The 23033-nt window shown below is 47.1% G+C and overlaps 1 protein-coding gene and 1 long non-coding RNA gene across 2 annotated transcripts; one reads left to right on the top strand and one right to left on the bottom strand.

The window, feature by feature from the left end:
* The first annotated feature begins 156 nt into the window (after positions 1–156).
* On the top strand, positions 157–7911 carry Aoc3 (amine oxidase copper containing 3). Its single transcript, XM_034507117.2, has 4 exons — positions 157–1991; positions 4132–4417; positions 4791–4920; positions 5839–7911. The coding sequence occupies exons 1-4, from the start codon at positions 392–394 to the stop codon at positions 6112–6114; spliced, it is 2292 nt and encodes a 763-aa protein (XP_034363008.1). The 5' UTR covers positions 157–391; the 3' UTR covers positions 6115–7911.
* A 7582-nt stretch (positions 7912–15493) lies between these two features.
* LOC143442512 (uncharacterized) lies at positions 15494–21580 on the bottom strand. Its single transcript, XR_013110749.1, has 3 exons — positions 21343–21580; positions 20988–21142; positions 15494–16021 (listed from the first exon to the last, which is right to left on the bottom strand). It is a non-coding gene; the product is annotated as an uncharacterized LOC143442512 (long non-coding RNA).
* Between the last annotated feature and the right edge of the window lie 1453 nt (positions 21581–23033).

The raw sequence follows: 23033 nt of genomic DNA, 5'->3' as shown, positions 1-23033 counted from the left end.
GAAAACATCTGGCCTTCAAAAGGTGGAAGTTAGGGAAGAAGTTAGTCTGCGGACATAGATCTATGGGGCAGTCCCGGCTACTTTCTGGCAGTGGATTCCCATACACAGATTGGATCCCTCCCCCTTCCCTCAACCCCAGCTCTCCCCAAGCCCAACCCTGACCCAGAGAGCACTCTGATTTGGAAGCTGGAGGACAAAGCCATGTAAGGTCTGTGGCTATCACTGCAGCCAGCTCACACCCGCCTCCCAACCCTGGCTCCAGCCTCCCTGTTCCTTCCCATCCTGGCAAAAGCATCAGACTCCAAAGAAGCTCTGCTATTGCCTAGCGCCTGGGAGACCCCAGCCAAAAGGAGTCCATTTCTGGTAGAAGCCTGTCCATCCTCAAGGAACAATGACCCAGAAGACCACCCTAGTGCTCCTTGTTCTGGCTGTCATCACCATCTTTGCTTTGGTTTGTGTCTTGCTAGCTGGCAGGAGCGGAGATGGGAGCGGACTGGGCCAACCTCTTCATTGCCCCTCTGTTCTTCCTAGTATCCAGCCCTGGACACACCCTGGCCAGAGCCATCTATTTGCAGACCTGAGCCTTGAAGAGCTGAAAGCTGTGATGAGCTTTCTGACCAAACACCTGGGGCCAGGGCTGGTGGATGCAGCCCAGGCTCGACCCTCGGACAACTGTGTCTTCTCAGTAGAGTTGCAGCTGCCTGCCAAGGCTGCAGCTCTGGCCCACCTGGACAAAGGGGGCCCCCCACCTGTGCGGGAGGCCCTGGCCATCATCTTCTTTGGTGGACAACCCAAGCCCAATGTGAGTGAGCTGGTGGTGGGGCCTCTGCCTCACCCCTCCTACATGCGGGATGTGACTGTGGAGCGTCATGGTGGGCCCCTGCCCTATTACCGGCGCCCTGTGTTGGCCAGAGAGTATCAGGATATTGAGGAGATGATCTTCCACAGAGAGCTGCCCCGAGCTTCTGGACTCCTCCATCACTGTTGCTTCTATAAACACCAGGGACACAACATGCTAAAAATGACTACAGCCCCCCGTGGTTTGCAATCAGGAGACCGGGCCACCTGGTTTGGCTTGTATTACAACCTCTCAGGGTCTGGGTTTTACCCTCACCCCATTGGCTTGGAGCTTCTGATAGATCACAAGGCCCTGGATCCTGCCCTGTGGACCATCCAGAAGGTATTCTATCAAGGCCGTTACTATGAGAGTCTGATTCAGCTGGAGGACCTGTTTGAGGCTGGCCGGGTGAATGTGGTATTGATCCCAAACAATGGCACAGATGGGTCCTGGTCTCTAAAGTCCTCAGTGCCACCAGGCCAAGCTCCCCCTCTGCAGTTCCATCCCCAGGGACCCCGATTCAGTGTCCAGGGGAGTCAAGTGACTTCCTCCTTGTGGGCTTTTTCTTTTGGCCTTGGAGCTTTCAGTGGCCCAAGGGTCTTTGATATCCGCTTTCAAGGGGAGAGAGTAGCCTATGAAATTAGTGTCCAGGAGGCCATAGCCCTGTATGGTGGGAATTCTCCAGCATCAATGTCGACCTGCTATATGGATGGTAGCTTTGGCATTGGCAAATACTCTACCCCCCTGACCCGTGGGGTAGACTGTCCTTACCTTGCCACTTATGTGGACTGGCACTTCCTTCTGGAATCTCAGGCCCCCAAGACGCTTCGAGATGCATTTTGTGTGTTTGAACAGAACCAGGGTCTCCCACTCCGAAGGCACCACTCAGATTTCTACTCCCACTATTTTGGGGGCGTTGCGGAGACGGTGCTTGTGGTCAGATCCGTGTCTACCTTGCTCAATTATGACTATGTGTGGGACATGGTCTTCCACCCCAATGGGGCCATAGAAGTCAAATTCCATGCCACGGGCTATATCAGCTCAGCTTTCTTCTTTGGTGCTGGTGAGAAGTTTGGGAACCGAGTTGCAGAACACACACTAGGCACGGTGCACACTCACAGCGCTCACTTCAAAGTGGACCTGGATGTGGCAGGTAAGATGTCATGGAGGTTACTCACAAAAGAAAGATTAGGGGGTTTGTGCTTTCCTTCGGGCTGGGAGAGACGGGGCTGTTGAGTTTCATTTGGATCTTAGCTTCCTGCAAATGCCAGATTCTATATATGTGACCTCCTTACAATTTTTGGGGAAATGGTTAACTCCAGGGAGAAAGCAAGGTCTGGCTTCCCGGGGTCCCTTGAGTTTATGTGGGCCTCTGTTCAAGCAAGCAGCTGTTTGCTTTCCAACTCAGCTCTGTCCGGCCTATGATGCAGGACTGGAAGATGTGTTTGGGACTACAGAGTCCCTGTGCGTGCAAGCCAGTCTTGGAACAAGCATTGCCCTCTGTTTCCTCGGGAGAGAGGCCCCCCTCTTCTCTTTTCTGGCACTGTTCACTTCAGTGCAGAAGTACACTCTGGATACTGTGGAAGAGTGGAGAGTTCCAGATGGCTTCTGGAGTTTGTGATCACAGAGACAGCTCCGTGATTTCCTGAAGATCATCTCTCTCTTTTTTTTCTTCCCTACATTGAGCCGTCACCCTGTTGGGATTGTTTGTCTGTTTGTTTTCTGTTCTGACTATGAAATCTCTCAAAACTCACACTAGGTAGGTCACAGTGTTACCCTCTCTCCTTGTTAGACCACATTTTTTTTTTGATGGTTTTTGAGACAGAGTTTCTCTGTGTATCCCTGACTGTCCTGGAATTCACTCTAGATCAGGCTGGCCTCAAACTCACAGAGATCTGTCTCCCCACCTCTGCCTCCAAAATTAAAGGGATGTGTACCACTGCTGCCCAGTGGCAGACCACTCTGAATGCTCTCAGTTCCAGGGTCCACTGTGTACATAGCTGTCCCACTCATGCTAGCATGCTGTGTCCACATCCCACAGCTGCTGACTCCCCAACACCTGCAGGATGTCACCTACAGAAGGTCTTCCCTTCTGCCAGCTCCAGCCCACCCCGAGAGTCTCTCCAGTGCATTGCTGTAGCTGTATTAACATGTTCCTAGGTCCTGAGCACATAGCCCATGGTGTCTCTGTTTTAACTCGGGCTTCACTTCTACCTAGAATGGCCTTCTAGGACTTGTCTTGATGATATCCTTTGAGGGTAGACAGAAATAGTGTCCTGGGAGTTGGGGAGGTCCTGTCCCTGCCTGTGCCTATATTCCTGGAAGGCTGACCCTGTCTCACCCAGGCCTTCTCACCCTGCAGGCCCAGGCTGTGCATTCTCTGACCCCTGTGAGCCTGTGAGAGTCTGAGGGGAAGGATGGAATTTATTCAGCTCTGTCCACAGGGAAAAGGACAGGTTATTCCAAGAAAGAAAGAAGGAAAGAAAGAAAGAAAAAGAAAGAAGAAAGAAGTAACAAAAACAATGATTAAATTGCATCTTAGAGCCTTTTCCTTTAAAAAAGAGTTTTTGGTTTTTTGTTTTTTTTTTTAATTTTTGGCCAGGCAGTGATGACACACGCCTTTGATTCCAGAACTCAGGAGGCAGAGGCAGGCAGATCTCTGAGTATGAGGACAGTCTGGTCTACAGTGTGAATTGCAGGACAGCTAGGGCCAAACAGACAAACCATGTCTTAAAAACAAACAAAACCATTTCTATTTTCATTTTTACTTCTGTGTCTGTGGGTATGTGCACATGAATTTTACAGGCCACTAGAAACCAGAGCTATTGGATCCTCCTAAAGCTGGAGTTCACAAGCTGGAGCTTGTGAGTGGCCCAGTATGGGTTCTGGGAAATAATCCCCAGTCCTGTGGAAGAACAGTATTCAGTCTTTTTGGTTGGTTAGTTGGTTGGTTTGTTTTGTTTAACAGCCTTGGCTGTCCTGGACTCTCTTTGTAGACCAACCAGGTTGGCCTCAAACTCACAGAAATCTGCCTGCCTCTGCCTTTCCAGTGCTGGGATTAAAGGCGTGCGCCACCACTGTGCTGCAACAGTATGATTCTTAACTGCCGAGCCTTATCTCTTGCCTCTGAATATTACAATTTATAGGTTAATAGTTTTGTCTAAAGGCTTGGGGAGATCTTCGGACAGGGAGGGGAGCAAAGAACACAGGTTTGGGCTACTCGTTGGTCTCCATCCTGAAGTCAAGTAGAAGCCAGAGTGGTCAGATGATCAGCATTTATACACTTTACACAGGGCTGAAGAACTGGGCCTGGGCAGAGGATATGGCTTTTGTCACCTCGAATGTACCTTGGCAACCGGAACACCAGATGCAGAGGCTGCAGGTGACTCGGAAGCTGCTGGAGACGGAAGAGGAGGCTGCCTTCCCAATGGGGGGCGCCACCCCACGCTACCTGTACCTGGCCAGTAACCACAGCAACAAGTGGGGTCATAGGCGAGGCTACCGCATCCAGATACTCAGCTTTCCTGGCAAGCCACTACCCCAGGAAAGCCCCATAGAGAAAGCCTTCAGCTGGGGGAGGTGAGTGGTGGGTGATCGGAGGGCTTGAGGTGGTGACCACAAGGTCGGAGCAGGAGCAGAGGAGGGATACTTGGAAACAGTTTAGACTGTTTCCAACATTGCTTGTCTTTGTGGACAAGGCGGGTGTCATTTCCCCTTGAAAAACTAAAGCCAGGAAAGGAGAACTCTCTCTTGTTCAGGGGTGCACTTCTGGTTTGTACCGTGAAATGGCAGGGGTGTGACATGGTCCTCCAGGGTGGTGACAAGAATTCTCCAGCCTGGTGTTGCTCTGTGAGGAACCATGAAAGCTGAGGTCAGAGCACTGAACTTGCTTCCACCACAGACAGGCATGATGGCCTTAGAGACAATGGAGACCTGACCATCGCTCTTCCAGGTATAACTTGGCTGTGACCCAGAGGAAGGAGGAGGAGCCCAGCAGCTCTAGCATCTTCAACCAGAATGACCCGTGGACCCCCACTGTGGACTTCACCGACTTCATCAGCAATGAGACCATTGCTGGAGAGGTGAGCTGATGGTGGGATGAACAGAGATGGAGCACCAAGGTGAGCTTCACTGTCTCACGGGTGGCTCCCTGAAAGCTGTCGGGACTCCACAGAGGCGGAGCTGACTCCTGCCTTTTACACTTTAGCAGATGTGACCATTTCCTTTAGAGCAGTGGTTCTCAACCTTCCTAATGCTTTACTATACCACAGTTCCTCATGTTGGGCTGACCCCACCACCACCATAAAATTATTTTGTTGCTACTTCTTAAGTGTAATTTTGCCACTGTTATAAATTATAGTGTGAATATCTGATAGGCAGGGGATCTACATGCTACCCTGTGGAGGTCAAGACCCTCAGTTTGGGAACCAATGTTCTAGATAGACTGACTCTTCTAGAGCCAAGAAATCACCTACAAACAACTGCGTCCTTAAGACCTACAACCCTCAAAGTGCCAGCTTTGGAGACAGAGCCCTTTCCAGACCTGAGAACTCATACAGGGCTGCAAGTTACCAGAGAAAACCACGGACCACAGCTCCCATCCCTGCCTTGATGGGTGTAGTCTACATGTCAACCTGGTTCCACCTTCTGAGGCTTGGCCATCCCTGCTCCACAATTCTCCGAGTTTCACTTTGAGGACTCTTAGAGAGTTAGGGAAGGAAAGCTGAAAGTGGTCTGTAGTGATCTCTCTCTAGGGTGGGTAGGCAAAAGGGAATGGGAAGCATCAGAGATGGAGGTGCACGCCAGCCTCTGGGACGCAGCAGTTGTTCCCAATATACAGTGAACTCTTAATGTTTACGCTTCTGAGACATCCGAAAGAGACACTGCTTAACAAGATTCAAGATCTATGGGCTTGCGAATAGCTTCTTCCCTGGGAGGTGGCTGTGTAGAGAGGGTGTGTCTGGCCAACCTCACCATCCTCATTTCTTCTCTCCTGCTAGGACTTGGTAGCCTGGGTGACAGCTGGCTTTTTGCACATCCCACATGCAGAAGACATTCCCAACACGGTGACTGTAGGGAACGGAGTGGGCTTCTTCCTCCGGCCGTATAACTTCTTTGATGAGGACCCTTCCTTGTACTCTCCTGACTCCATCTATTTCCGGGAAGACCAGGATGCCAGGGACTGCGAGGTCAACCCCCTGGCTTGCCTGTCCCGGACTGCCACCTGTGCCCCCAACCTCCCTGCCTTCTCCCATGGGGGCTTTGCTTACAAATAAGTGTCCCCAAGATGGACAATCTAGCCAAGGGCTAGGGGGTAGGACAACAGTTGGGCAGTGCAGGGCCATCTGGTTCTTTCTGTCTCCACTTCTCTGATGTCCCCTCTCTCTTCTGCTGTCCTCCTTATCTCTCCATCCCTGCTTGGAGCATCCTGAACCCATGGATGCCTGACACACAGGGACAAGGAGCTTTGTTGAGTTCCTGCCTCGGGAGAAAAATAGCCTTGTTAGAAGCCTGGAATAACTGCTATGTTTTGTTTTGTTTTGTTTTGTTTTGAAGATGGTTTCTTTCCCCCACGCCCATCCCACCCCCCTATTTGGCTTTCATTAAAAATTTTATAATAGCTTTGAGGACTCTATAATGAGGATAATTATCTAGAAACCTGAAAGTAGGAAGTAGGGTCTCTCTGAGTCCTGCACATCCACAGATTCTTCAACCACATTCCTTTCCACTTAAACATCTTTCATATTCTCTCTCTCTCTCTCTCTCTCTCTCTCTCTCTCTCTCTCTCTCTCATCTCTCTATCTCCCTCCCTCCCTCCCTCCCCCCCTCTCTTTCTGGAGTTCCTGCTTGCTCACGCATGCTAGGATTCCCATTCAGTCCAAAAAAACGATGTCTGCCCTAAGGGCTCCTCAACCCTCATTCTCAACTGCACTCCCTTCTCCTAGACTGGAGTCTGGAAATCTCAAAAGATGCAATAGAAAGTCTCATTGGAGAGGACCAGGCTTTTCTATCTCCTAATGTTTGTCACATATCAGGAAGGTGTAGGACTTGTCTCTGCTGCAGTCCTGCTTTGCCTCTTTATAAAAAGATGGTCATAGAGACAGCAGACTGCTCTGGGGCTGCTGTGATTATGACGAATGGTTATTTTATTCCACTGCTCTGCCAGATTATGGCTCTGGTTTCTGCAGTAGCCTGCAGTAGCCAGTTTGGGACAGTGTGATAGGAACCATGTGTGGGCGTCAAAGGTGAGAAACAGAAAACCCTGGGAAACACCCACCCACCCAACCTCCGAGAACCTAACACAGGGTCTGCCCAATCAGAAGGAGGCATGCAAATTACTCTGAGTCTGATGTGGCTTGGTGGGATTCAGAGCTTCTCATACCTGCTTGTCTTTGCTGAGATCTGGACAGGACGGTACACAGGTGCCTAAAAAAAAAACCAGACACATCATTCCCCATCTGGCCAGCCCCATTGTTAACTAATGTTATTACTGTTATTAATGAAAGAAAGGTGCTGGAAAGATGGCTCAGTAGATTAGTGTGTGCACTGCTCTTGCAGGGGATCCAACTTCTGTTCCCAGCATCCTTCTTAGGTGCTCACAACTATCCAGCTCCAGGAGAGGCAATGCCCTCTTCAGGGGCACCTACACTCATGCACATACTTTCACACAGACACATACACATAAATAAAAATACAAAAATGTAGCCTGGCGCAGTGACACATGACTTTAACCTCAGCATTGGGAGGCAGAGGCAGGCGGATCTCTGAGCTTGAGGCCAGCCTGGTCTACAGAGCGAGTTCCAGGACAGTTAGAGCTACACAGAGAAACCCTGTCTTGCAAAACAAAACAAAACAAAACAAAAACAAACAAATAAAAAGAGATTTCTTTAAAGACAGAAGGAAAGCTAAACTGAGTAGGCTGTAAGTGCATAGTTGTGCATTTCTGCATTCTTTGAGAACTGAGGAAGACGGGTGAGACAGGGAATCGGGTTCTGCATGCCCTTCTGGACATCCTGAATTGGAACCATGTGACCATATTGCCCTGTCAAAATAAATAAGTGGGCTAAACATGAGCTGTCTTCTTTTTTTCTTTTACACAAGCTGTGTGTAGCCAGAGAGTGGATGGCCCAAGTTCTTGAGGCCTGGAGAAGTAGACGGCCTGGAGGTAGGAGGCCTGGAGTCCTGTCCTGGCCTTTCCTTTCTTGTATAAACTTGGGAACAATGCTAAATAAACTTCAGTCCCCCCCCATCTCCATTCTTTCTGTCAGAGGAGGGGATAAAAAAAAACAATAGAAACGGGGGGGGGGGCCTTCTGCTTGGCCAAATGCCTAGGCTAGACCAAGAAGTGACATGCCAGATGCCCAGGCTAGACCAACAGGTGATATACATCTCTGTCCAGCCCAGATCTTACATTCTCCTATAGGTTGGTGTGGAACCATGGATTAGGAGGGGGTCAATCAGTGGAGAGAAAGCAGACTCCAAAGAACAGGGAGGAAGTCTTCAGTAAGGAGCAGGGCTAACAGTGGCTGGCTTCATGTATAACATGGTCTGGGGTGGTCAGAGAAGGATGAGCGTCGAGCAGCTGCTGCGGGGATGTTCGGTCAGTTGTGAATTCTGACTTCATTACTCCCCATTCTTCCAACCAAAAGATTTCAAGTCTCTTTTAAATTGACATCTTTTGGTTTCCATTTGGGCTGGCTAGTTTTATGTCAACCCTAAGTACGCTAGAGTCATTGGAGACTCAAATAAGAAAATGCCTCCATAAGACTAGGCTGTAGGCAAGCCTGTATGGCGTTTTCTTAATTAGTGACTTATGGGGGAGAGCCCACCCCACTGAGGGTGGTACCACTACTGGGCTGGGTCTGTAAGAAAGCAGGCTAAGCAAGCCATGGGAAGCAAGCTAGTAAGCAGCACCCTTCTATGGCCTCTGCATCAGATCCTGCCTCTAGGTCCCTGCCCTGTTTGAGTTCTTGTCCTGACTTTTGTTGGGCTGTAGTGTGTCCTGGACCAGTTGTTGGGTAAAAGTGTGTCCCACGTCTATCCTGCCATGGGGATGGGGCCACTTGTGGAGACCGAGGCATGGGAAGTTTGACTGTATTCTCCCCACGGCGGCACCGGGTGAAGCCATAGGACCTTGTTGGGGTTTGGGGGGAGGCAGAGCTAGCTCATCTGGTTCTTGGGCTCTTGAGCCTCCAGGCACCTAGGAGCTAGCTAGGAGCTGCAAAAGAACGAAGTGGGGGGCATACAGGCTGGATTGGCCCCCTGCCAAAGGGGGAGAGAGGGAGAGAAACAAATCTATGGAGGGCTGCAGCCTCATGTCAGGAGTCTGGAGTCTAGGATCATGGCTAAATGCCCGCCCTCCCTTGCAGGGGACCCTGCGGGGTCACCTGTGAGATCTCCGGTGGTTTCTAGCCTAGCTCAACCAGAAATCAGGCTGCCTTTCACTGTCCTACAGACTTCCTTCTATGATGGATTGTGCTGTGAAAGTGTGAGCCAAACAAATCCTTTCCTCTCCAGTCTGTTTTTGGCTTTGGCCGTGGTGATTCATCACAGCAATGATAACCCTGACAAAGACACCATCCTTTTATGGCTCCGTCTCAAAGCCGGTGGCAGCATCTGGGCTCATGGGAAAGGAAACAGAGGAATACTACTTGCCACCACCAGGTACACTTGAAACTCATTTCCATGATGCCCAGCTCTAGACTGAAGAGCTAGAACATGTGCATGTGGTAGTGTGTATGTGTGTGTGTGTGAGCAAGCACACACTTCTATTTGAAAATGTGATCCATGTGATCTATATCTCACCATCTTCCCGAGCTCACCAGTGGCTGTGGGGGTGGTGGGAGCAGACATCTAGATCATGGGAACGTAAGCCCAGCTCAGATCAGGAGGGTTGCAATGGGACCCCGGTTCCCTACCATATCTAGTGTCTTCTGTAGCCCACTACCATTGTCTACAGTATTGGCCTTAGCTTTATCAGATGGCAAGGAATGAATAGCAAGAGGAGATTCACATCCTGATAGACTGAATGAACCAACCAACATTCAGAGCTTTAGGATGGAGGCCTGTGGTCCTGAGAACCTGGGCAAGGGGATCCCCGAGGCTGAACAGAGAGAATGACTAGGTCTTCTCTGGGAATGAAGACTCAGACACCCACTGCGGGGCATACAAGATGTGCCAGGTACCTCTCCCCCAAGTTTAGTTCCAGACTCCAGCTCCATGGACCTGAAGGAATTCTTTCTTGCAGTAAAGAGTTTCAAGAAAGTCAAGCATAGTGATGTACACTATGATCCCAGCATTGAAGAGTCTGTGGTCAAAGGATCATGAGTTTAAGACTAGACAGAGCTCTTGTTATGATGTGAATATATAATGCCCCCTGTAGATTTGTATTTGAATATTTGGTTTCTAAAATGGTGGTGCTATTTTGGGAGGCTCTATAACCTTAGAACATGCTGTCAAACTGGAGGAAGGAGGCCACTGGGTGGGCCCTTGGAAACTATAATCTCTGACTGCTTCCAGTCTGCTCTTTCTGCTTCCTGGTCAACCATGGTTCCCACTGCTATGTTCTACCACACTGTCCTCACCATGAGAGACAGAATCTCCTGAAACCATGAACTAAAATAAGTCTTGTAGCAGGATACTTATTCTGCTACATTGTATTTCAAAATGTGTGTGGTTCTGAGTTGTGTAGTTATATTTTTCCTCAGGAAAAAAGGTCAAGATAAAGGTTTTTCTGGTTACTGGCTCAAGGATATGCTGATTTGGGAAAAAGGTTTTGTCTGTGTATTTTCAGAAGAAGTCATTAAGGTAGTTATACCTTCCAGAATTGTATAGATCAGCCACAACAGGGGCAGGCTTCCAGAAGACTAGCTTCCAGAGAATCAAACAAAAAATTATCTTGATACTAAAATTTGTTTTGAGATTTGTTTATTACAGAATATACAGCCTTGGTGAATGAATCTCCTCATCAGAACATGCTGAACTGACCTGCTTGTATTTCTGATGTCCTGGAATTCCAGCTGGATCCAGTTAAGACACAGACATCAGAGGCTTATCATTCACTGATGTGGCCTTCTTAGGCCAACTAACTCCCCTATTTACCCTTTCCCCAACCCCCGTCTCTCTTCAAATATCTCAACGTCCAAATTCAGCTTGAAGAAGTTAATGAAGAGTCACTGTCCCAATTCCCTGGGCTTGGGGTTGGTCATTATTATTTTTTTTCTAGAGATTTTAGTAATGGTTTTTATTGGAACAGGGAGGAAGAGCTAAAATTAATTATATAGCCACATCTATTGGTAGAAATCTGTATAATTGTTCCTAAGCTGAAGTTTTAATTTCTTAGATGGTACAACATTTATTTTTGATTCAAATTCAAGGGTTTCATTGGTATAATTTCTTCTACTTTTTTTTTTTTTTTTTGGTTTTATTTTTTTTCGAGACAGGGTTTCTCTGTGTAGCCTTGGCTGTCCTGGAACTCACTTGATAGACCAGGCTGGCCTCGAACTCAGAAATCTGCCTGCCTCTGCCTCCCAAGTGCTGGGATTAAAGGCGTGAGCCACCACCGCCCGGCTAATTTCTTCTATTAATTCAAAATTTGTGGGTACAAGGCTTAGACCCAGTCCTTCTTTAACTGTTTTTTTTTTTTTAAACTGGTTTTTGATGATTAAGCAATGTGAGTTAAGGGCCTATAACAAATTCATGGCTCTGAGTTTATTATTAGGGTGTTTTCTAGATTTTAATTAGAAAGAGCTGAGAGGAATTAACGGACAACAGTCCAGATTGCATAGATAGTTGGTTTTTAAAAACATCAGAAGGCCACAGAATTGACAGTACAAACATTCCTATATTAATGTTCATTTGATTAGAGACCTGTCTGCTCCTGACAGCTTCCCTGTCTTGGATTCTAAGAAGAGATTGAGCATCTTTGGAGTTACTCCAGTTGTGGTGAGACAGCCACTAGGCAAGAATTGCCTCTTTTCATCTACAGACAAAATACTGTCCAGAAAAAGGACACACTTGCAGAATAGTCGACTGATTATATTTGCCAAGACAGAGTGATAAGCCCTTCATTATTCTTCATTATAAGTCTGTCAGCTAATCCTGGGCTAGAAGGCTGAAGATCGGATGCTCCAGCATTTTGTATATAAGGGACTGTCCAGGTGTTCAGTGGTCTATATAATTGGCTATGTTTTGGAAGCTATGCTTTGTGCTTCCCATATCTTCAGTTAATTCAGTCATTCTGGATTTCTGACAGGGTTGAAGACTTATAGTCTCTTAGCCAACCCAGGGTATTTACTTTGAGAGAACAGATTTGAGAGGATGGTTTTCAGATGGCATTCATTCTAAAGCCAAGACATAAGCCAGGTACAGAGCTATACAGTCTTTTAAGTCAAGATAGATGACAATGTCTTTTTATTGACAATATTGGACTGGATATTAGATCTGTCTTGTACCTTACTATTACAAATTGGTAATAGTTGTGCTGTAATTATATTTTGATGGAAAGTTTTTTTCTCTTATTCTAACAGAAAGGGTGATATGTAGCAGGATACTTAATTTGCTACATTGTATTCACAGTGGAGCTTGGTGATTAGGCAGTAGAAGAGGAGGTGGAGCTGGGAGAGAAAGAGAGGAAGGGGAGGGGAGAAATAGAAGAAGGGGAGGAGAAGAACGAGGCTATCAGCCATGGAGAACCACAGATGGGTCAAAAGCTATCCTGGGTAGCAACTTCTATCAAAAGGTTAGATATTGGGTAACAATGATAATTGTGTGGACATCTTGTTGATTGAGCATTTCTAAATATATAAATCCTTTACATAATCATTAAGCTTTAAGAGTCTCTTTTCTACTGGGTACTGTGAGGATGGGGTTCAGCTGAGCTTTGTGGATGCCATGGCCTGCGTATCTAGCTAGCAAGAACCAAGGAGCAGCGGGAACATGGTGGCTGCCTGGGAACAAGCCAGACTGGGCGCTGTTTTTTAAATATCACCCCTACAAAGTCTTTCCTCCTTAAATTGATTTTGTAACATCTTTTCTATCCTTCCCCAGTCTCTCCCATGTTTGAACACTCGTACACATGCACACACACACACACACACTCACACACACAAATGCAACAATTAAAAACCTGTCTTAGGGTTTTTACTTCTGTATAAAATACCATGACCAAAAGCCACTTAGAGAAGAAAAGGTTTATTTTAGCTTATTGTGCCTAGTTTACTATCTGGAGAAGTTGGGGCAGGAACTCAAGATAGCAACATAGAGTCAAGAAATGTTGTAGAGCCTGTGACAGAGAAGTGCCTAGGGGCTTGCTCCCTCCTGACTTGCCATCAGAAAACACATATTTACACTATGATTCATAACAGTACCAAAATTACAGCTATGAAGTAGCAATGAAAATAACTTTTCAGTTGGGAGTTACCACAACATGAGTAACTGTATAAAAGGGTGAGGACCATGGTTCTAGAGGATGGGATGTCTACATTGATCTTAACAGAGAAATAAAGGTTGCCTGGGGCAGAGGGGTGAGTATGTGAAGATACTCCAGGACAGTAGTGTGTTCAGTTGCTGATCAAAGGGTGACCGTCCCCACCAATCAATTCCCCTTTCTAGGAAGCTGATTTCCCAGTAAGTGGTCAGATCGCTTGTGTATGCTTACTGGATGCATAGGGTGACTGGTAAAAAACATGAATACACCTTGGAATGTGTGGAAGAGGCCTGCCCTGCCCATTTAAAAATTTTTATTTTTGACAAGCTCTTTCTATGTAACACTGAATAGCTTACAACTTACCACATAGAGCAGTCTGGCCTTGACCTTACAGAGATCCACCTGCCTCTGCCTCTGGGATTAAAGGTGGAAGCAGGCCGGGCGGTGGTGGCGCACGCCTTTAATCCCAGCACTTGGGAGGCTGAGGCAGGTGGATTTCTGAGTTCAAGGCCAGCCTGGTCTATAGAGTGAGCTCCAGGACTGCTAGGGCTACACAGAGAAACCCTGTCTCGAAAAACCAAAAAAAAAAAAAATTCCTATGTAGACCAGGGTGGTCTCAAACACACAGAGATTCTGCCTCTGCCTCTCAAGTGCTGGGATTAAAGGTGTGCGCCACCATGCCCTGCCACTTTCTTTTCTTTAAGAATAAAAGAACACAAAGTAAAACAGGGCCTCACCCTGTAGCTCAGTCAAACCTAGAGCTGATGGTGTCACCCAGACTGACTGGAAGCTCATGGCAACCATGCAGCCTTAGTGCTGGGATTACACACATGCACCTTGACTCCTAGCTCCAAAACCTTTTGCTGCTGCTTCTGCTGGTTTGTGGTGTGTGGTGTGTGGTGTGTGGTGTGTGGTGTGTGCAGGCTCATTCAGAGGCCAGAAGAGGGTGACTGACCCTTGAAGCTAGAGTTACAGGCAGTCATGAGCTGCCCTGTGGACACTGATAATGGAACCAGGGTTCTCTATAAGGGCAACCAGTGCTGTTAGCCGCCGAGTCCATCCCTCCAGCCCCTAACACTTTTTCTCAATAAAGGCCAACTTTACTTCAGAAACACTCATCCTGCTGTTGCTATCCAAGGCACTGTGATGGTCTGAATGAGAACTGCCCCCCCCCAATAGTCTCTGGCATTTCAATGCTTGCTCCAGGCAGTGGCCCTGTCTGGGGAGGCTTAGGAGGTGTGGCCTAATGGGAGGAAGTTTGTCACTGGGGATGGGTTTTGAGAATGTAAAGACTTGTGTCATGTTGAGTCTACTCTCTCTGCTTCCTGTGTGTGCTTCAAGATGTGAACTCTTAGCTGTTACTCCAGCCACCTTGTCTACCACCTGTTGCCATGGTGACCCCATCATTATGGACCCTAACCCTCTAGAACCATAGCTTAAAGTAAAACCCTTCTATAAGTTACCTTGGTCATGGTGTTTTATCAGAATAGAAAAGGCACTAACACAGGGATTTAAGTCACTAGTCACAGCTTCTTCTGGAGTGGAAATTTCCAGAAAAGAAAAGCCATGGCCATGTTAAAGATTCTATGGGGCGACTAACTAATTAGAATTTCATGGTTGTAGAGAGTTGGAATGTTGCAGGTCCAGAGCTAAGTTATCCTGGGCTACTTTCAGTCTCTTTAATAGGCATCTGTTGCCCACTGGTGTGTCTGACTTAACGTCTTTGCAATAAGGTGAAACCTTTTGAATCATAGTATGGTTGCTTGATCCAGTAATCCCAGCACTCGAAGGGTGGAAGCAAGAGCTTCAGGAGTTCAAGGCCATTCTCCATTACACAGTGAATGCAATACCAGCCTGAGATACATGAGACCCTGTCTCAAAACAAAAGCCAACCAAACAAGCAAACAAACTCTTTCAGCAAACCACTGAAAAGCTACTCAAAAGCTAAGAACAGTATCAGGGGATAACAGCTGAAACCTACCAGAGATCTCCTTACTTTGCTGAATCCCTCTAACCTGAGACTTCCACCAATATATTTGAAAATGTCTAGGCTTATGACTTTTCTTAGGCCGGGCGGTGGTGGCGCACGCCTTTAATCCCAGCACTTGGGAGGCAGAGACAGGCGGATTTCTGAGTTCGAGGCCAGCCTGGTCTACCAAGTGAGTTCCAGGACAGCCAAGGCTATATAGAGAAACCCTGTCTCGAAAAAACCAAAAAAAAAAAAAAAAAAAAAAAAAAAAAAAACTTTTCTTAGGTCTGAAACTCCATAAAATGGTTTCCAAGTTGGGATATGCTACTTGAGGCAACCTAAATTTGTGTTCCACGGCAGGGTCACACACATTTGGCCCAGGAATAAACTCTTCTTCTCTTGACATGTTTTGTATTCACACCTAAAGAGAGGTCTCTGATAAAAGCTTGCAGGCTGCCACAGGGTTTCATCTAGATGATAAAAGGAAGGGCCCTTTCCTATGTTTAAGACAGGGTGGTGGAGGAAGGGTGGGGCTACAGGCTCCTCCCTGAGGCTGGCACTTCTCCCAGCTTTGGGTGGATGGGAAGAAGGCAGAGTTCCTCACCCGCCAGGGGAATGGCACACAAACTCAGTCTTTACTAGGGAGCCCCATGGAATTCCCCACTAAGCTGCTTTTCCGGGTGTTGGGGAATCGACTTCCCCCACCCCTCCCATCAACCTTACCCTCTTTTCTCTACGGCTCCAGTCCTCTGACCACATCTGTCCTCCAGACCCACTCAGGACCTTCCTGGAAGGAGAAACAAGTGATTGCTTATCAGAGATGACAGAATCTGTCACGCACACTCTGTACATTTTGATTTTTTAAAAGATTTATTTATTTACTTTATGTAGATGAGTACACTGTAGCTGTCTTCAGACACACCAGAAGAGGGCATCAGATCTCATTACAGATGGTTGTAAGCCACCATGTGGACTCAGGACCTCTGCAAAAGCAGTCAGTGCTCTTAACCGCTGAGCCATGTCTCCAGCCCACATTTTGATTTTTTACGAAGACCAGGTCTTCTGTAGCTCAGGCTTGCCTTAAGTGAGAATAGCTTGGAACCCCTCATTCTCCTGAGGGCTGGGGTTACAGGCGTGGACCACCATGCTGGCTTTTTGTGCTGTTGGGGATGGAACCCAAGATTCGATCATGCTAGGCAAATGCTGCACCAACTAGGCTACACCCTCAGCCATGTTTCTAAACCACTTATAGAATGATTTGTTTGTTTGCCAAATGCTCACCAGGATGTTCCAAAAAATGTGTTTTCAATTAACAGTATTATCAGACAGTCCTGCTCCCTACAGAAGTCATGTGAGGGAGACAGAAACTAGGTCACAGCTTCCTGGAGGACAGGAAGCTCGTGTGGAAATCCCATCCATTTGAAGTTTCTGTTTCTCACAGCCTTGAAAGGAGCTCATGCCCACAGCTCTCAAGAACAAGGGAGAGCATTTGCCACCAAAGTTCCAAAAGTCCAGCTAGAGACGCAAGCTTCCAGGAGGCCTTATCTGTAGAGGAATTTTAATCCAGCAACATGGCTCCTCTGGCAAGGGATTATATCCAAAGACCTTGGCCTGTGTGAAATTCAGACACATCACACACCTTTAATTCCTCTGGCTGAGATGTAGCCATGCCTTAGTGTACATCTTTAAAGTAAAATTAGTTTATAGGAGGAATTGCCGTGTTTGAAAGTGATATCTAATTGAGGGGTAGACAAAGTGACAAATTAGAAAGATTTGACAGAAGGAGTCAGAGATAGGATACACCCAGCTCTCACGAAAATAGTAGAGGAAAGTGAAGCTATTTAGAACAGATAGGAAAGTGAAGATATTTAAGAACAGCACTTGGGAGGCAGAGGCAGGCAGATATCTGAGTTCGAGGCCAGCCTGGTCTACAGAGTGAGTTCCAGGACAGCCAGGGCTATACAGAGAAACCCTGTCTCGAAAAACCAAAAAAAAAAAAAAAAAAAAAAAAAAAAGAAGAAGGAGCCAGAAGGGTCTAGAGACTAGAGAGATGGCTCAGTGGTTAAGAGCACTGACTGCTCTTCTAGAGGTCCTGAGTTCAATTCCCAGCAACCACATGGCAGCTACAAACATCTTTAATGGGATCCAACACCTCTTCTGGTGTGTCTGAAGATGACAGTGTACTCACATACATAAAAAAAATAAATAAATCTTAAAGAAGGAGCCAGTAGATTAGAACAGATTGCCAGAGTTAGTATGAGGTCAAGCAGAGCAATTTGGTGAGAAGCTGAGAGAAGCCAGATTGAATCAGTCAGCTTGGAGAAGAGTTTGAGCCAGAACAGCCGAGTTGAACCAGCCAGCCAGAGTTCAGAAAGAGCTAGAAAAGGTGAGTTTATTCAGCAGTAAGCCTCAACATTTACATCTAGCTATTTTAAAAGTTACTTTTACACTTATTTTCCACAGTGAGATGCAGGCCCTGGTCTCCCAGCAACAACGACTTGAAGAAACAAGCATCCATGAAGACTTTCCATGGTCTTATGTCTTCTGGCTGCCCTGCCCCACTTCACAGCCATTAGGTTGATCTCTTGCCTTTGACTAGAACAGTCTCCCATTCTGTGCCACTGAGACACATTGTGTTTAAAGTCCCCTCAACATCTTTCACTAGACATGTTACCAGGTCAAAAATGAAGACCCCCCCCCCCAGGTATTTGAGGAAATCAGGTCTCATCTTGGAACCCTCAGTCCTTCTGCCCAGGATGTGGCTGTCCAGTTGACAGGGATGGCGGAGCTAAGTTTGAGATCCAGGGACAGAGGGTGGAAAGGAGCTGAGAGATTAAAGAAGATGCAGGGGTTTGCTGGCAGAGGAGACATACTTTGTTCCTTCGATAAGATATGTGCCCTTGATTCCAAGGGTAGTTTGTAGAATATCACACAAAATTGGCAGGAGCTTGAAGCAGCTGGTCCACAAGATAACCATAGTCAGAAAGCAGAGAAGAAGAAGAACTGGGTGCTAGTGCTTGGCCCTCTTCCTATTTCTCTATAGTCTAGAACCCAAATCCAGGGGGTGGTACCTGGGTCTTCCCACCTCAATCAACACACCCTTTTACAAGACTGCCCAGAAGCTGGATAAACCCTCACATCTGTACCTGGCTTATCTTGTAGGTAATTTCAGATCTGTCAAGTTGGTAAGAAACATTGACCCTCATAAAGGATTTTCTGATCGAAAGCAGTGGCTAGTATGTTAACACGGAGATCAGTGGTCCAGCCACATCTGACCTGTGACCTGGCCTGTCTGTCAGTCATGCTCAAGGGGACAGGAAGGCTACAGTTACCTGGCGCATCTTCCCTGATCCCCATCAAGGAAGCAGCCAGTAGCCAGCTCGCTCAGCATCTCACACATGCCTATCCAATACTGAGAACCCCCAAGCCTCCATGAATGGACATGGCTCAGCCCTAAGGCTTGGCTCCTCCCAGGCTTCTGCTCATTGTGTGTGCGATTCACTGAAAGTCACTGGAGGATTGTAATGGCTGGGGACAGGAACAGGGGATGGGGTACCAGGGGTAGTGGTGGAGGGGCAGGACTGTGGGGGTAGAAATGTCAGAGAGGGCTTGAAGTGCTTCTAACTAAAGGAAGAAAGGTGGGGATAAGGGAATCTAGCTGTGGCTCGGGTGCAAGGCGAGGTTCATCTGCTGCTTGTAACCAAGACAGGGCAGAAAAAGAGCCCTGGGCTGAAGTGCTAGCTCCCAGCTGTTCTCCGGAACACACCTGGAGCACATGTGGCTCCCTTACCACTCTGAGTGTGCTGCTTGATTGGGAACAGGACAGAGATGACCTTTACGAGTCACTTGAAGTCAAGGTTCCTCCCCCAGACTCACCTGCACCTGTCCTGACCCCAGGACCTGTGTGCTTTGTCTCTGCCATTCTGTCTAGAACTTTTTTTTTTTGATGATGTCATCTAGAGACCAGGATCCTAACAAGGAAGAGAGATATCCCTGCCGACGTCCTTCCTGTCTCTCAGCCTTGCTATTTCCCATTCAGAAGCAGAGCCTGAGGTGGTGGAGTCTAGCTATGTATGCCTTCAATCTTTATACTTAGTTAGGTTTCTGGTGACAGGCCTAGGAGAAGGAAGAGTAAGGAAAAAAATTTGAGAGAGCGGAGTCAGGCGGGCCTCATTCCTCATTGCCCCTTCACATTTTCTACTATAAAGCCCCGGACACCCCCTGGCCAGAGCCAGCTGTTTGCAGACCTGAGCCCTGAGGAGCAGACAGCTGCGATGAGCTTTCTGACCAAACACCTGGGGCCAGGGCTGGTGGATGCAGCCCAGGCTCGACCCTCGGACAACTGTGTCTTCTCAGTAGAGTTGCAGCTGCCTGCCAAAGTTGCAGCCCTGGCCCACCTGGACAGAGCCCTCCCCCAAATCTGGGAGATGCTCTTTTGTAAATGGAGTTTAATAAACTCTGTTAGATATTAATATGACCTGGCCAGGCCCCCAGGAACAGCAGCTGAGTCCTACAGATTTATTTAATCAGTACTTACACAATTACTATTTTTCTATTTTTCTAACACTAGACTGTCTGCTTCCCAACTGTGCTACACAAGTACTTGCTGTTTGAGTCAGGTTATCTGCTCCATCAGTCCGTCCTCAGGGAGCTTTCCACTCAGGCATGTACTCCTGGTCCATCATGGCTAATGGAGACTTGTCTTCTCCATCTTCTTTCTCCTGTGTTCCTTTTTCATCTTCTCCTCTCTTCTTCCTTGTGGTCCCTACCTGTGACCGCCAGCCTGGTAACTGAAACTCTGCCTCATTCTATTCTCCCCAGTAATTGGCTGTAGCTATTTTTATTTAACCAATAGCTTTAAATTGGGCAGCAAGGTTCACATAGCATCACTTGGTGTGTCTGAGGATCTGCTTGTTGAGGCTGGGAGCTGGGATTTAGCATTTGAGTATATAGCAGCACCAGACCACACCCAAACACCCTTTGATGCACAACCCAAGCCCAACATGAGTGAGCTGGTGGTGAGGACCAAGCCTCACCCCTCCAACATGCCACAGGCATGTTGCTGTGGAATGTCATGGTGGCCCTCTATCCTATTATGAGTGTGCTGTGTTGGTCAGAGTATCTGAATATTGAGCATGTGATCTTACATAGAGAGCTGCCCCAGGCAGGAGATCAGTCTCAAGAACTCACTCAGAGATAGAAGTAAATCACATCCAGAGTTGTTCTATAACCTCCCTACTATGCTCTCTCCCTCTCTCTCTTACACACACACACACACACACACACACACACACACACACACACACACACACACTAAATGAATGGTAAAAATAGATGAGGTAGCCAGGTGTGATGGTTCACACTTGGAATCTCTGTATTTAGAACACTGAGGTAGGAAATCACCGTAAGTTTGAGGCTCACCTGAATTTTGTAATGAGTACCAGGCCATCCTGAACCACATAAGTAGGTGATATCAGAGGTGGAGAGATGGGTCAGTGGATAAGCGCACTTACAGCTGTTGCTAGGGGACCCAGGTTCAGTTCCCAGCACCCACATGTCATCTTACAACCACTTGGAACTCTAGTTCCAGGGGATTTGGTGCCCTCTTCTGGCCTCTTTAGGAACTGTCTACATGTAGTACACATACATTCATGCAGACAAAAACAAAAGCAGAAAAAGTTCATACACATAAAACAAAAGACAGAAAAAAAATTTTTTTTAAAAAGGAAAGAGATGTTAAACCAAACCTGTACCTGGCCAGCAACCATATCAGGAGGTGGCGTCACTGGTGAGTTCTTCTGCTGAGCTGCTCCCCACAACAGCTCCATAGAAAGAGCATCTGGCTGGAGGAGAGAGCCTTTCCCTGGGGGAGATGAATGGTCGGTGGTCCCATAGCCTGGGGAGGTGACTGAAAAAAGGTCCTCATTGTTTTACCTCTTGTGAGAGGAAGGGATCTACATACCCTCATTTGTGGATCTTGAGCTGATCAAACTGAAGATGATCAGATGTGTGATGGAGACATGAATGAATGGATGCTGGGTGGGTGGTAAGATCCGAGGCAGCAACACTAGGAAAATATTACTGGTAGAATTTAGGTTGTAAGCTTACCAGTGTTTGTAATCCGCAATCCTTCTGCCTGTCTTCTGTGTGCTGGATTACATGTTGAGTCCCGTACTCTGCCTCAACGCTTTGGGGCTAAGTGCTCTGGTCAAGAGAGAGAGTGGGGCTGCAGGGGAAAAGACACGAAGAATGGAGACAAGACAGAAGGTCTGATCAAGTCTCGTTTCTCTTCAAGACTCAAGTCTCTAGTCTCAAGTCTCTTTAGTCTCTTAAGTCTTTTTTATCAAGTCTCCTTTATTGAAGGGAATTCTGAGGTATTTATACGATTTTGCCATGTGCCTTGTAGGCACATGGATACCACGTGCCTTGCAGGTGTTGATATGACATAAGCCTTACAGGCGTCTATAGCGTGGACAGCACGTGAACTGCAATGCCTTGCAGGCGTGGCTACCACGTGCGCCTTGCAGCTGGGGGCAATAAACAGCAAAACAAAATATGTGGGATATCAGAGTGTGCTTCAGCTGTTGTAGGCTATTGAAAACCAAATCTTTTATCTGGGTATATGGTTCCAGATGGCTGCAAAGATAATCTAGCCACTTTCTGCTAAAAGTCGGCTCCCAACAATTACAGACATGCACCACCATGCCTGATTTATTTCAGGTTGGAGATGAAACTAGGGCCCTGTACGTGCTTCACAAGTATTGACTGAGACATTCCAGTCTGATAGGATGACAACAGTCACAATGAAGAATGGAGTTAAAGAACAAAAAGCAGAAGGGACACAGGAATCAGGTGGGGGGGGGGCAGCAGCAGGCAGGCGTGAACCCCATCCTCAAAGTACCCGGTAGAAATAAGACTCTTAAAGCTTAATGATTATCTAAAGGATTTATATATTTAGAAATGCTCAATCAACAAGATGTCCACACAATTAGAGTTGTTACCCAGTATCTAACCTCTTGATAGAAGTTGCTACAGAGGACAGCTTTTGACCCACAGCTCTCCATGGTCCATAGCCTTCTTCCTTTTTTCCTCCCCTTCCTCTCTTTCTCCCTGCCCATTTCTCTTTTTCTCCCCTCCCCTTCATCTCCCAGCTCCACCTCCTCTTCTACTGCCTAATCACGGAGCTCCACTGTGAATACAATGTAGCAGAATAAATATCCTGCTACAGGCCTAAGGACTCGAGTTCTGTCCCCAGGAACTACAGAAAAATTGGATCACAGTGGCATCTAATTTCACTTATTTTTAAAAACGATGTTTGTTTTTATTTTATGTATGTGAGTGTTTTCCCTGCGTGTAAGTGTGCCACATGCATGTATCAGCTACGGAGGCCAGAAGAGGGCATCTGATCTCTCAGAATAGGAGTTGTAACCTAAAGGGGCTCTAGCAGGCTCAAGCATGGCAAACATATCTCTTCAAGCCTAGTCCTTCCCCTATTCCCTCTGCCTTGTTAAAAACCATTAGATTACATTCCTAAAACTAGCCACCTCAGGTCTATTCCCTCCAGAGGATGAATACCAAGGTCCAGATAGCAAAGTATTGAAATCCAGCAATCAAAAGTCCCTCTGGCTCACTTAATTAACATGCCCAATCCAAATCAAACACCTCATCCTAACAGGGAGGTTCTCCCCCTTACCTTCATAAACTGCCATTTGCCTACAGGACAGTTCTGTCTCCTCTCTATCCAGAGGCAATCCTTTGTCCCTGGGGTAAATATCCCTGCTTCCCCCTTGCCCCTTTTC

Source organism: Arvicanthis niloticus, chromosome 6 (assembly GCF_011762505.2).
Source record: "Arvicanthis niloticus isolate mArvNil1 chromosome 6, mArvNil1.pat.X, whole genome shotgun sequence".
In the NCBI taxonomy this organism is placed as follows: domain Eukaryota; kingdom Metazoa; phylum Chordata; class Mammalia; order Rodentia; family Muridae; genus Arvicanthis; species Arvicanthis niloticus.
Note: the sequence above shows the minus strand (reverse complement) of the source record. Positions and strands in the feature narration are given on the sequence as shown.

Coding starts and splice junctions, on each gene's coding strand:
- Aoc3 (XM_034507117.2), top strand. CDS start 392: ATGACCCAGAAGACCACCCTAGTGCTCCTTGTTCTGGCTGTCATCACC. Junction 4,418..4,790: donor AAAGCCTTCAGCTGGGGGAG/GTGAGTGGTGGG, acceptor TCGCTCTTCCAG/GTATAACTTGGCTGTGACCC. Junction 4,921..5,838: donor ATGAGACCATTGCTGGAGAG/GTGAGCTGATGG, acceptor CTCTCCTGCTAG/GACTTGGTAGCCTGGGTGAC.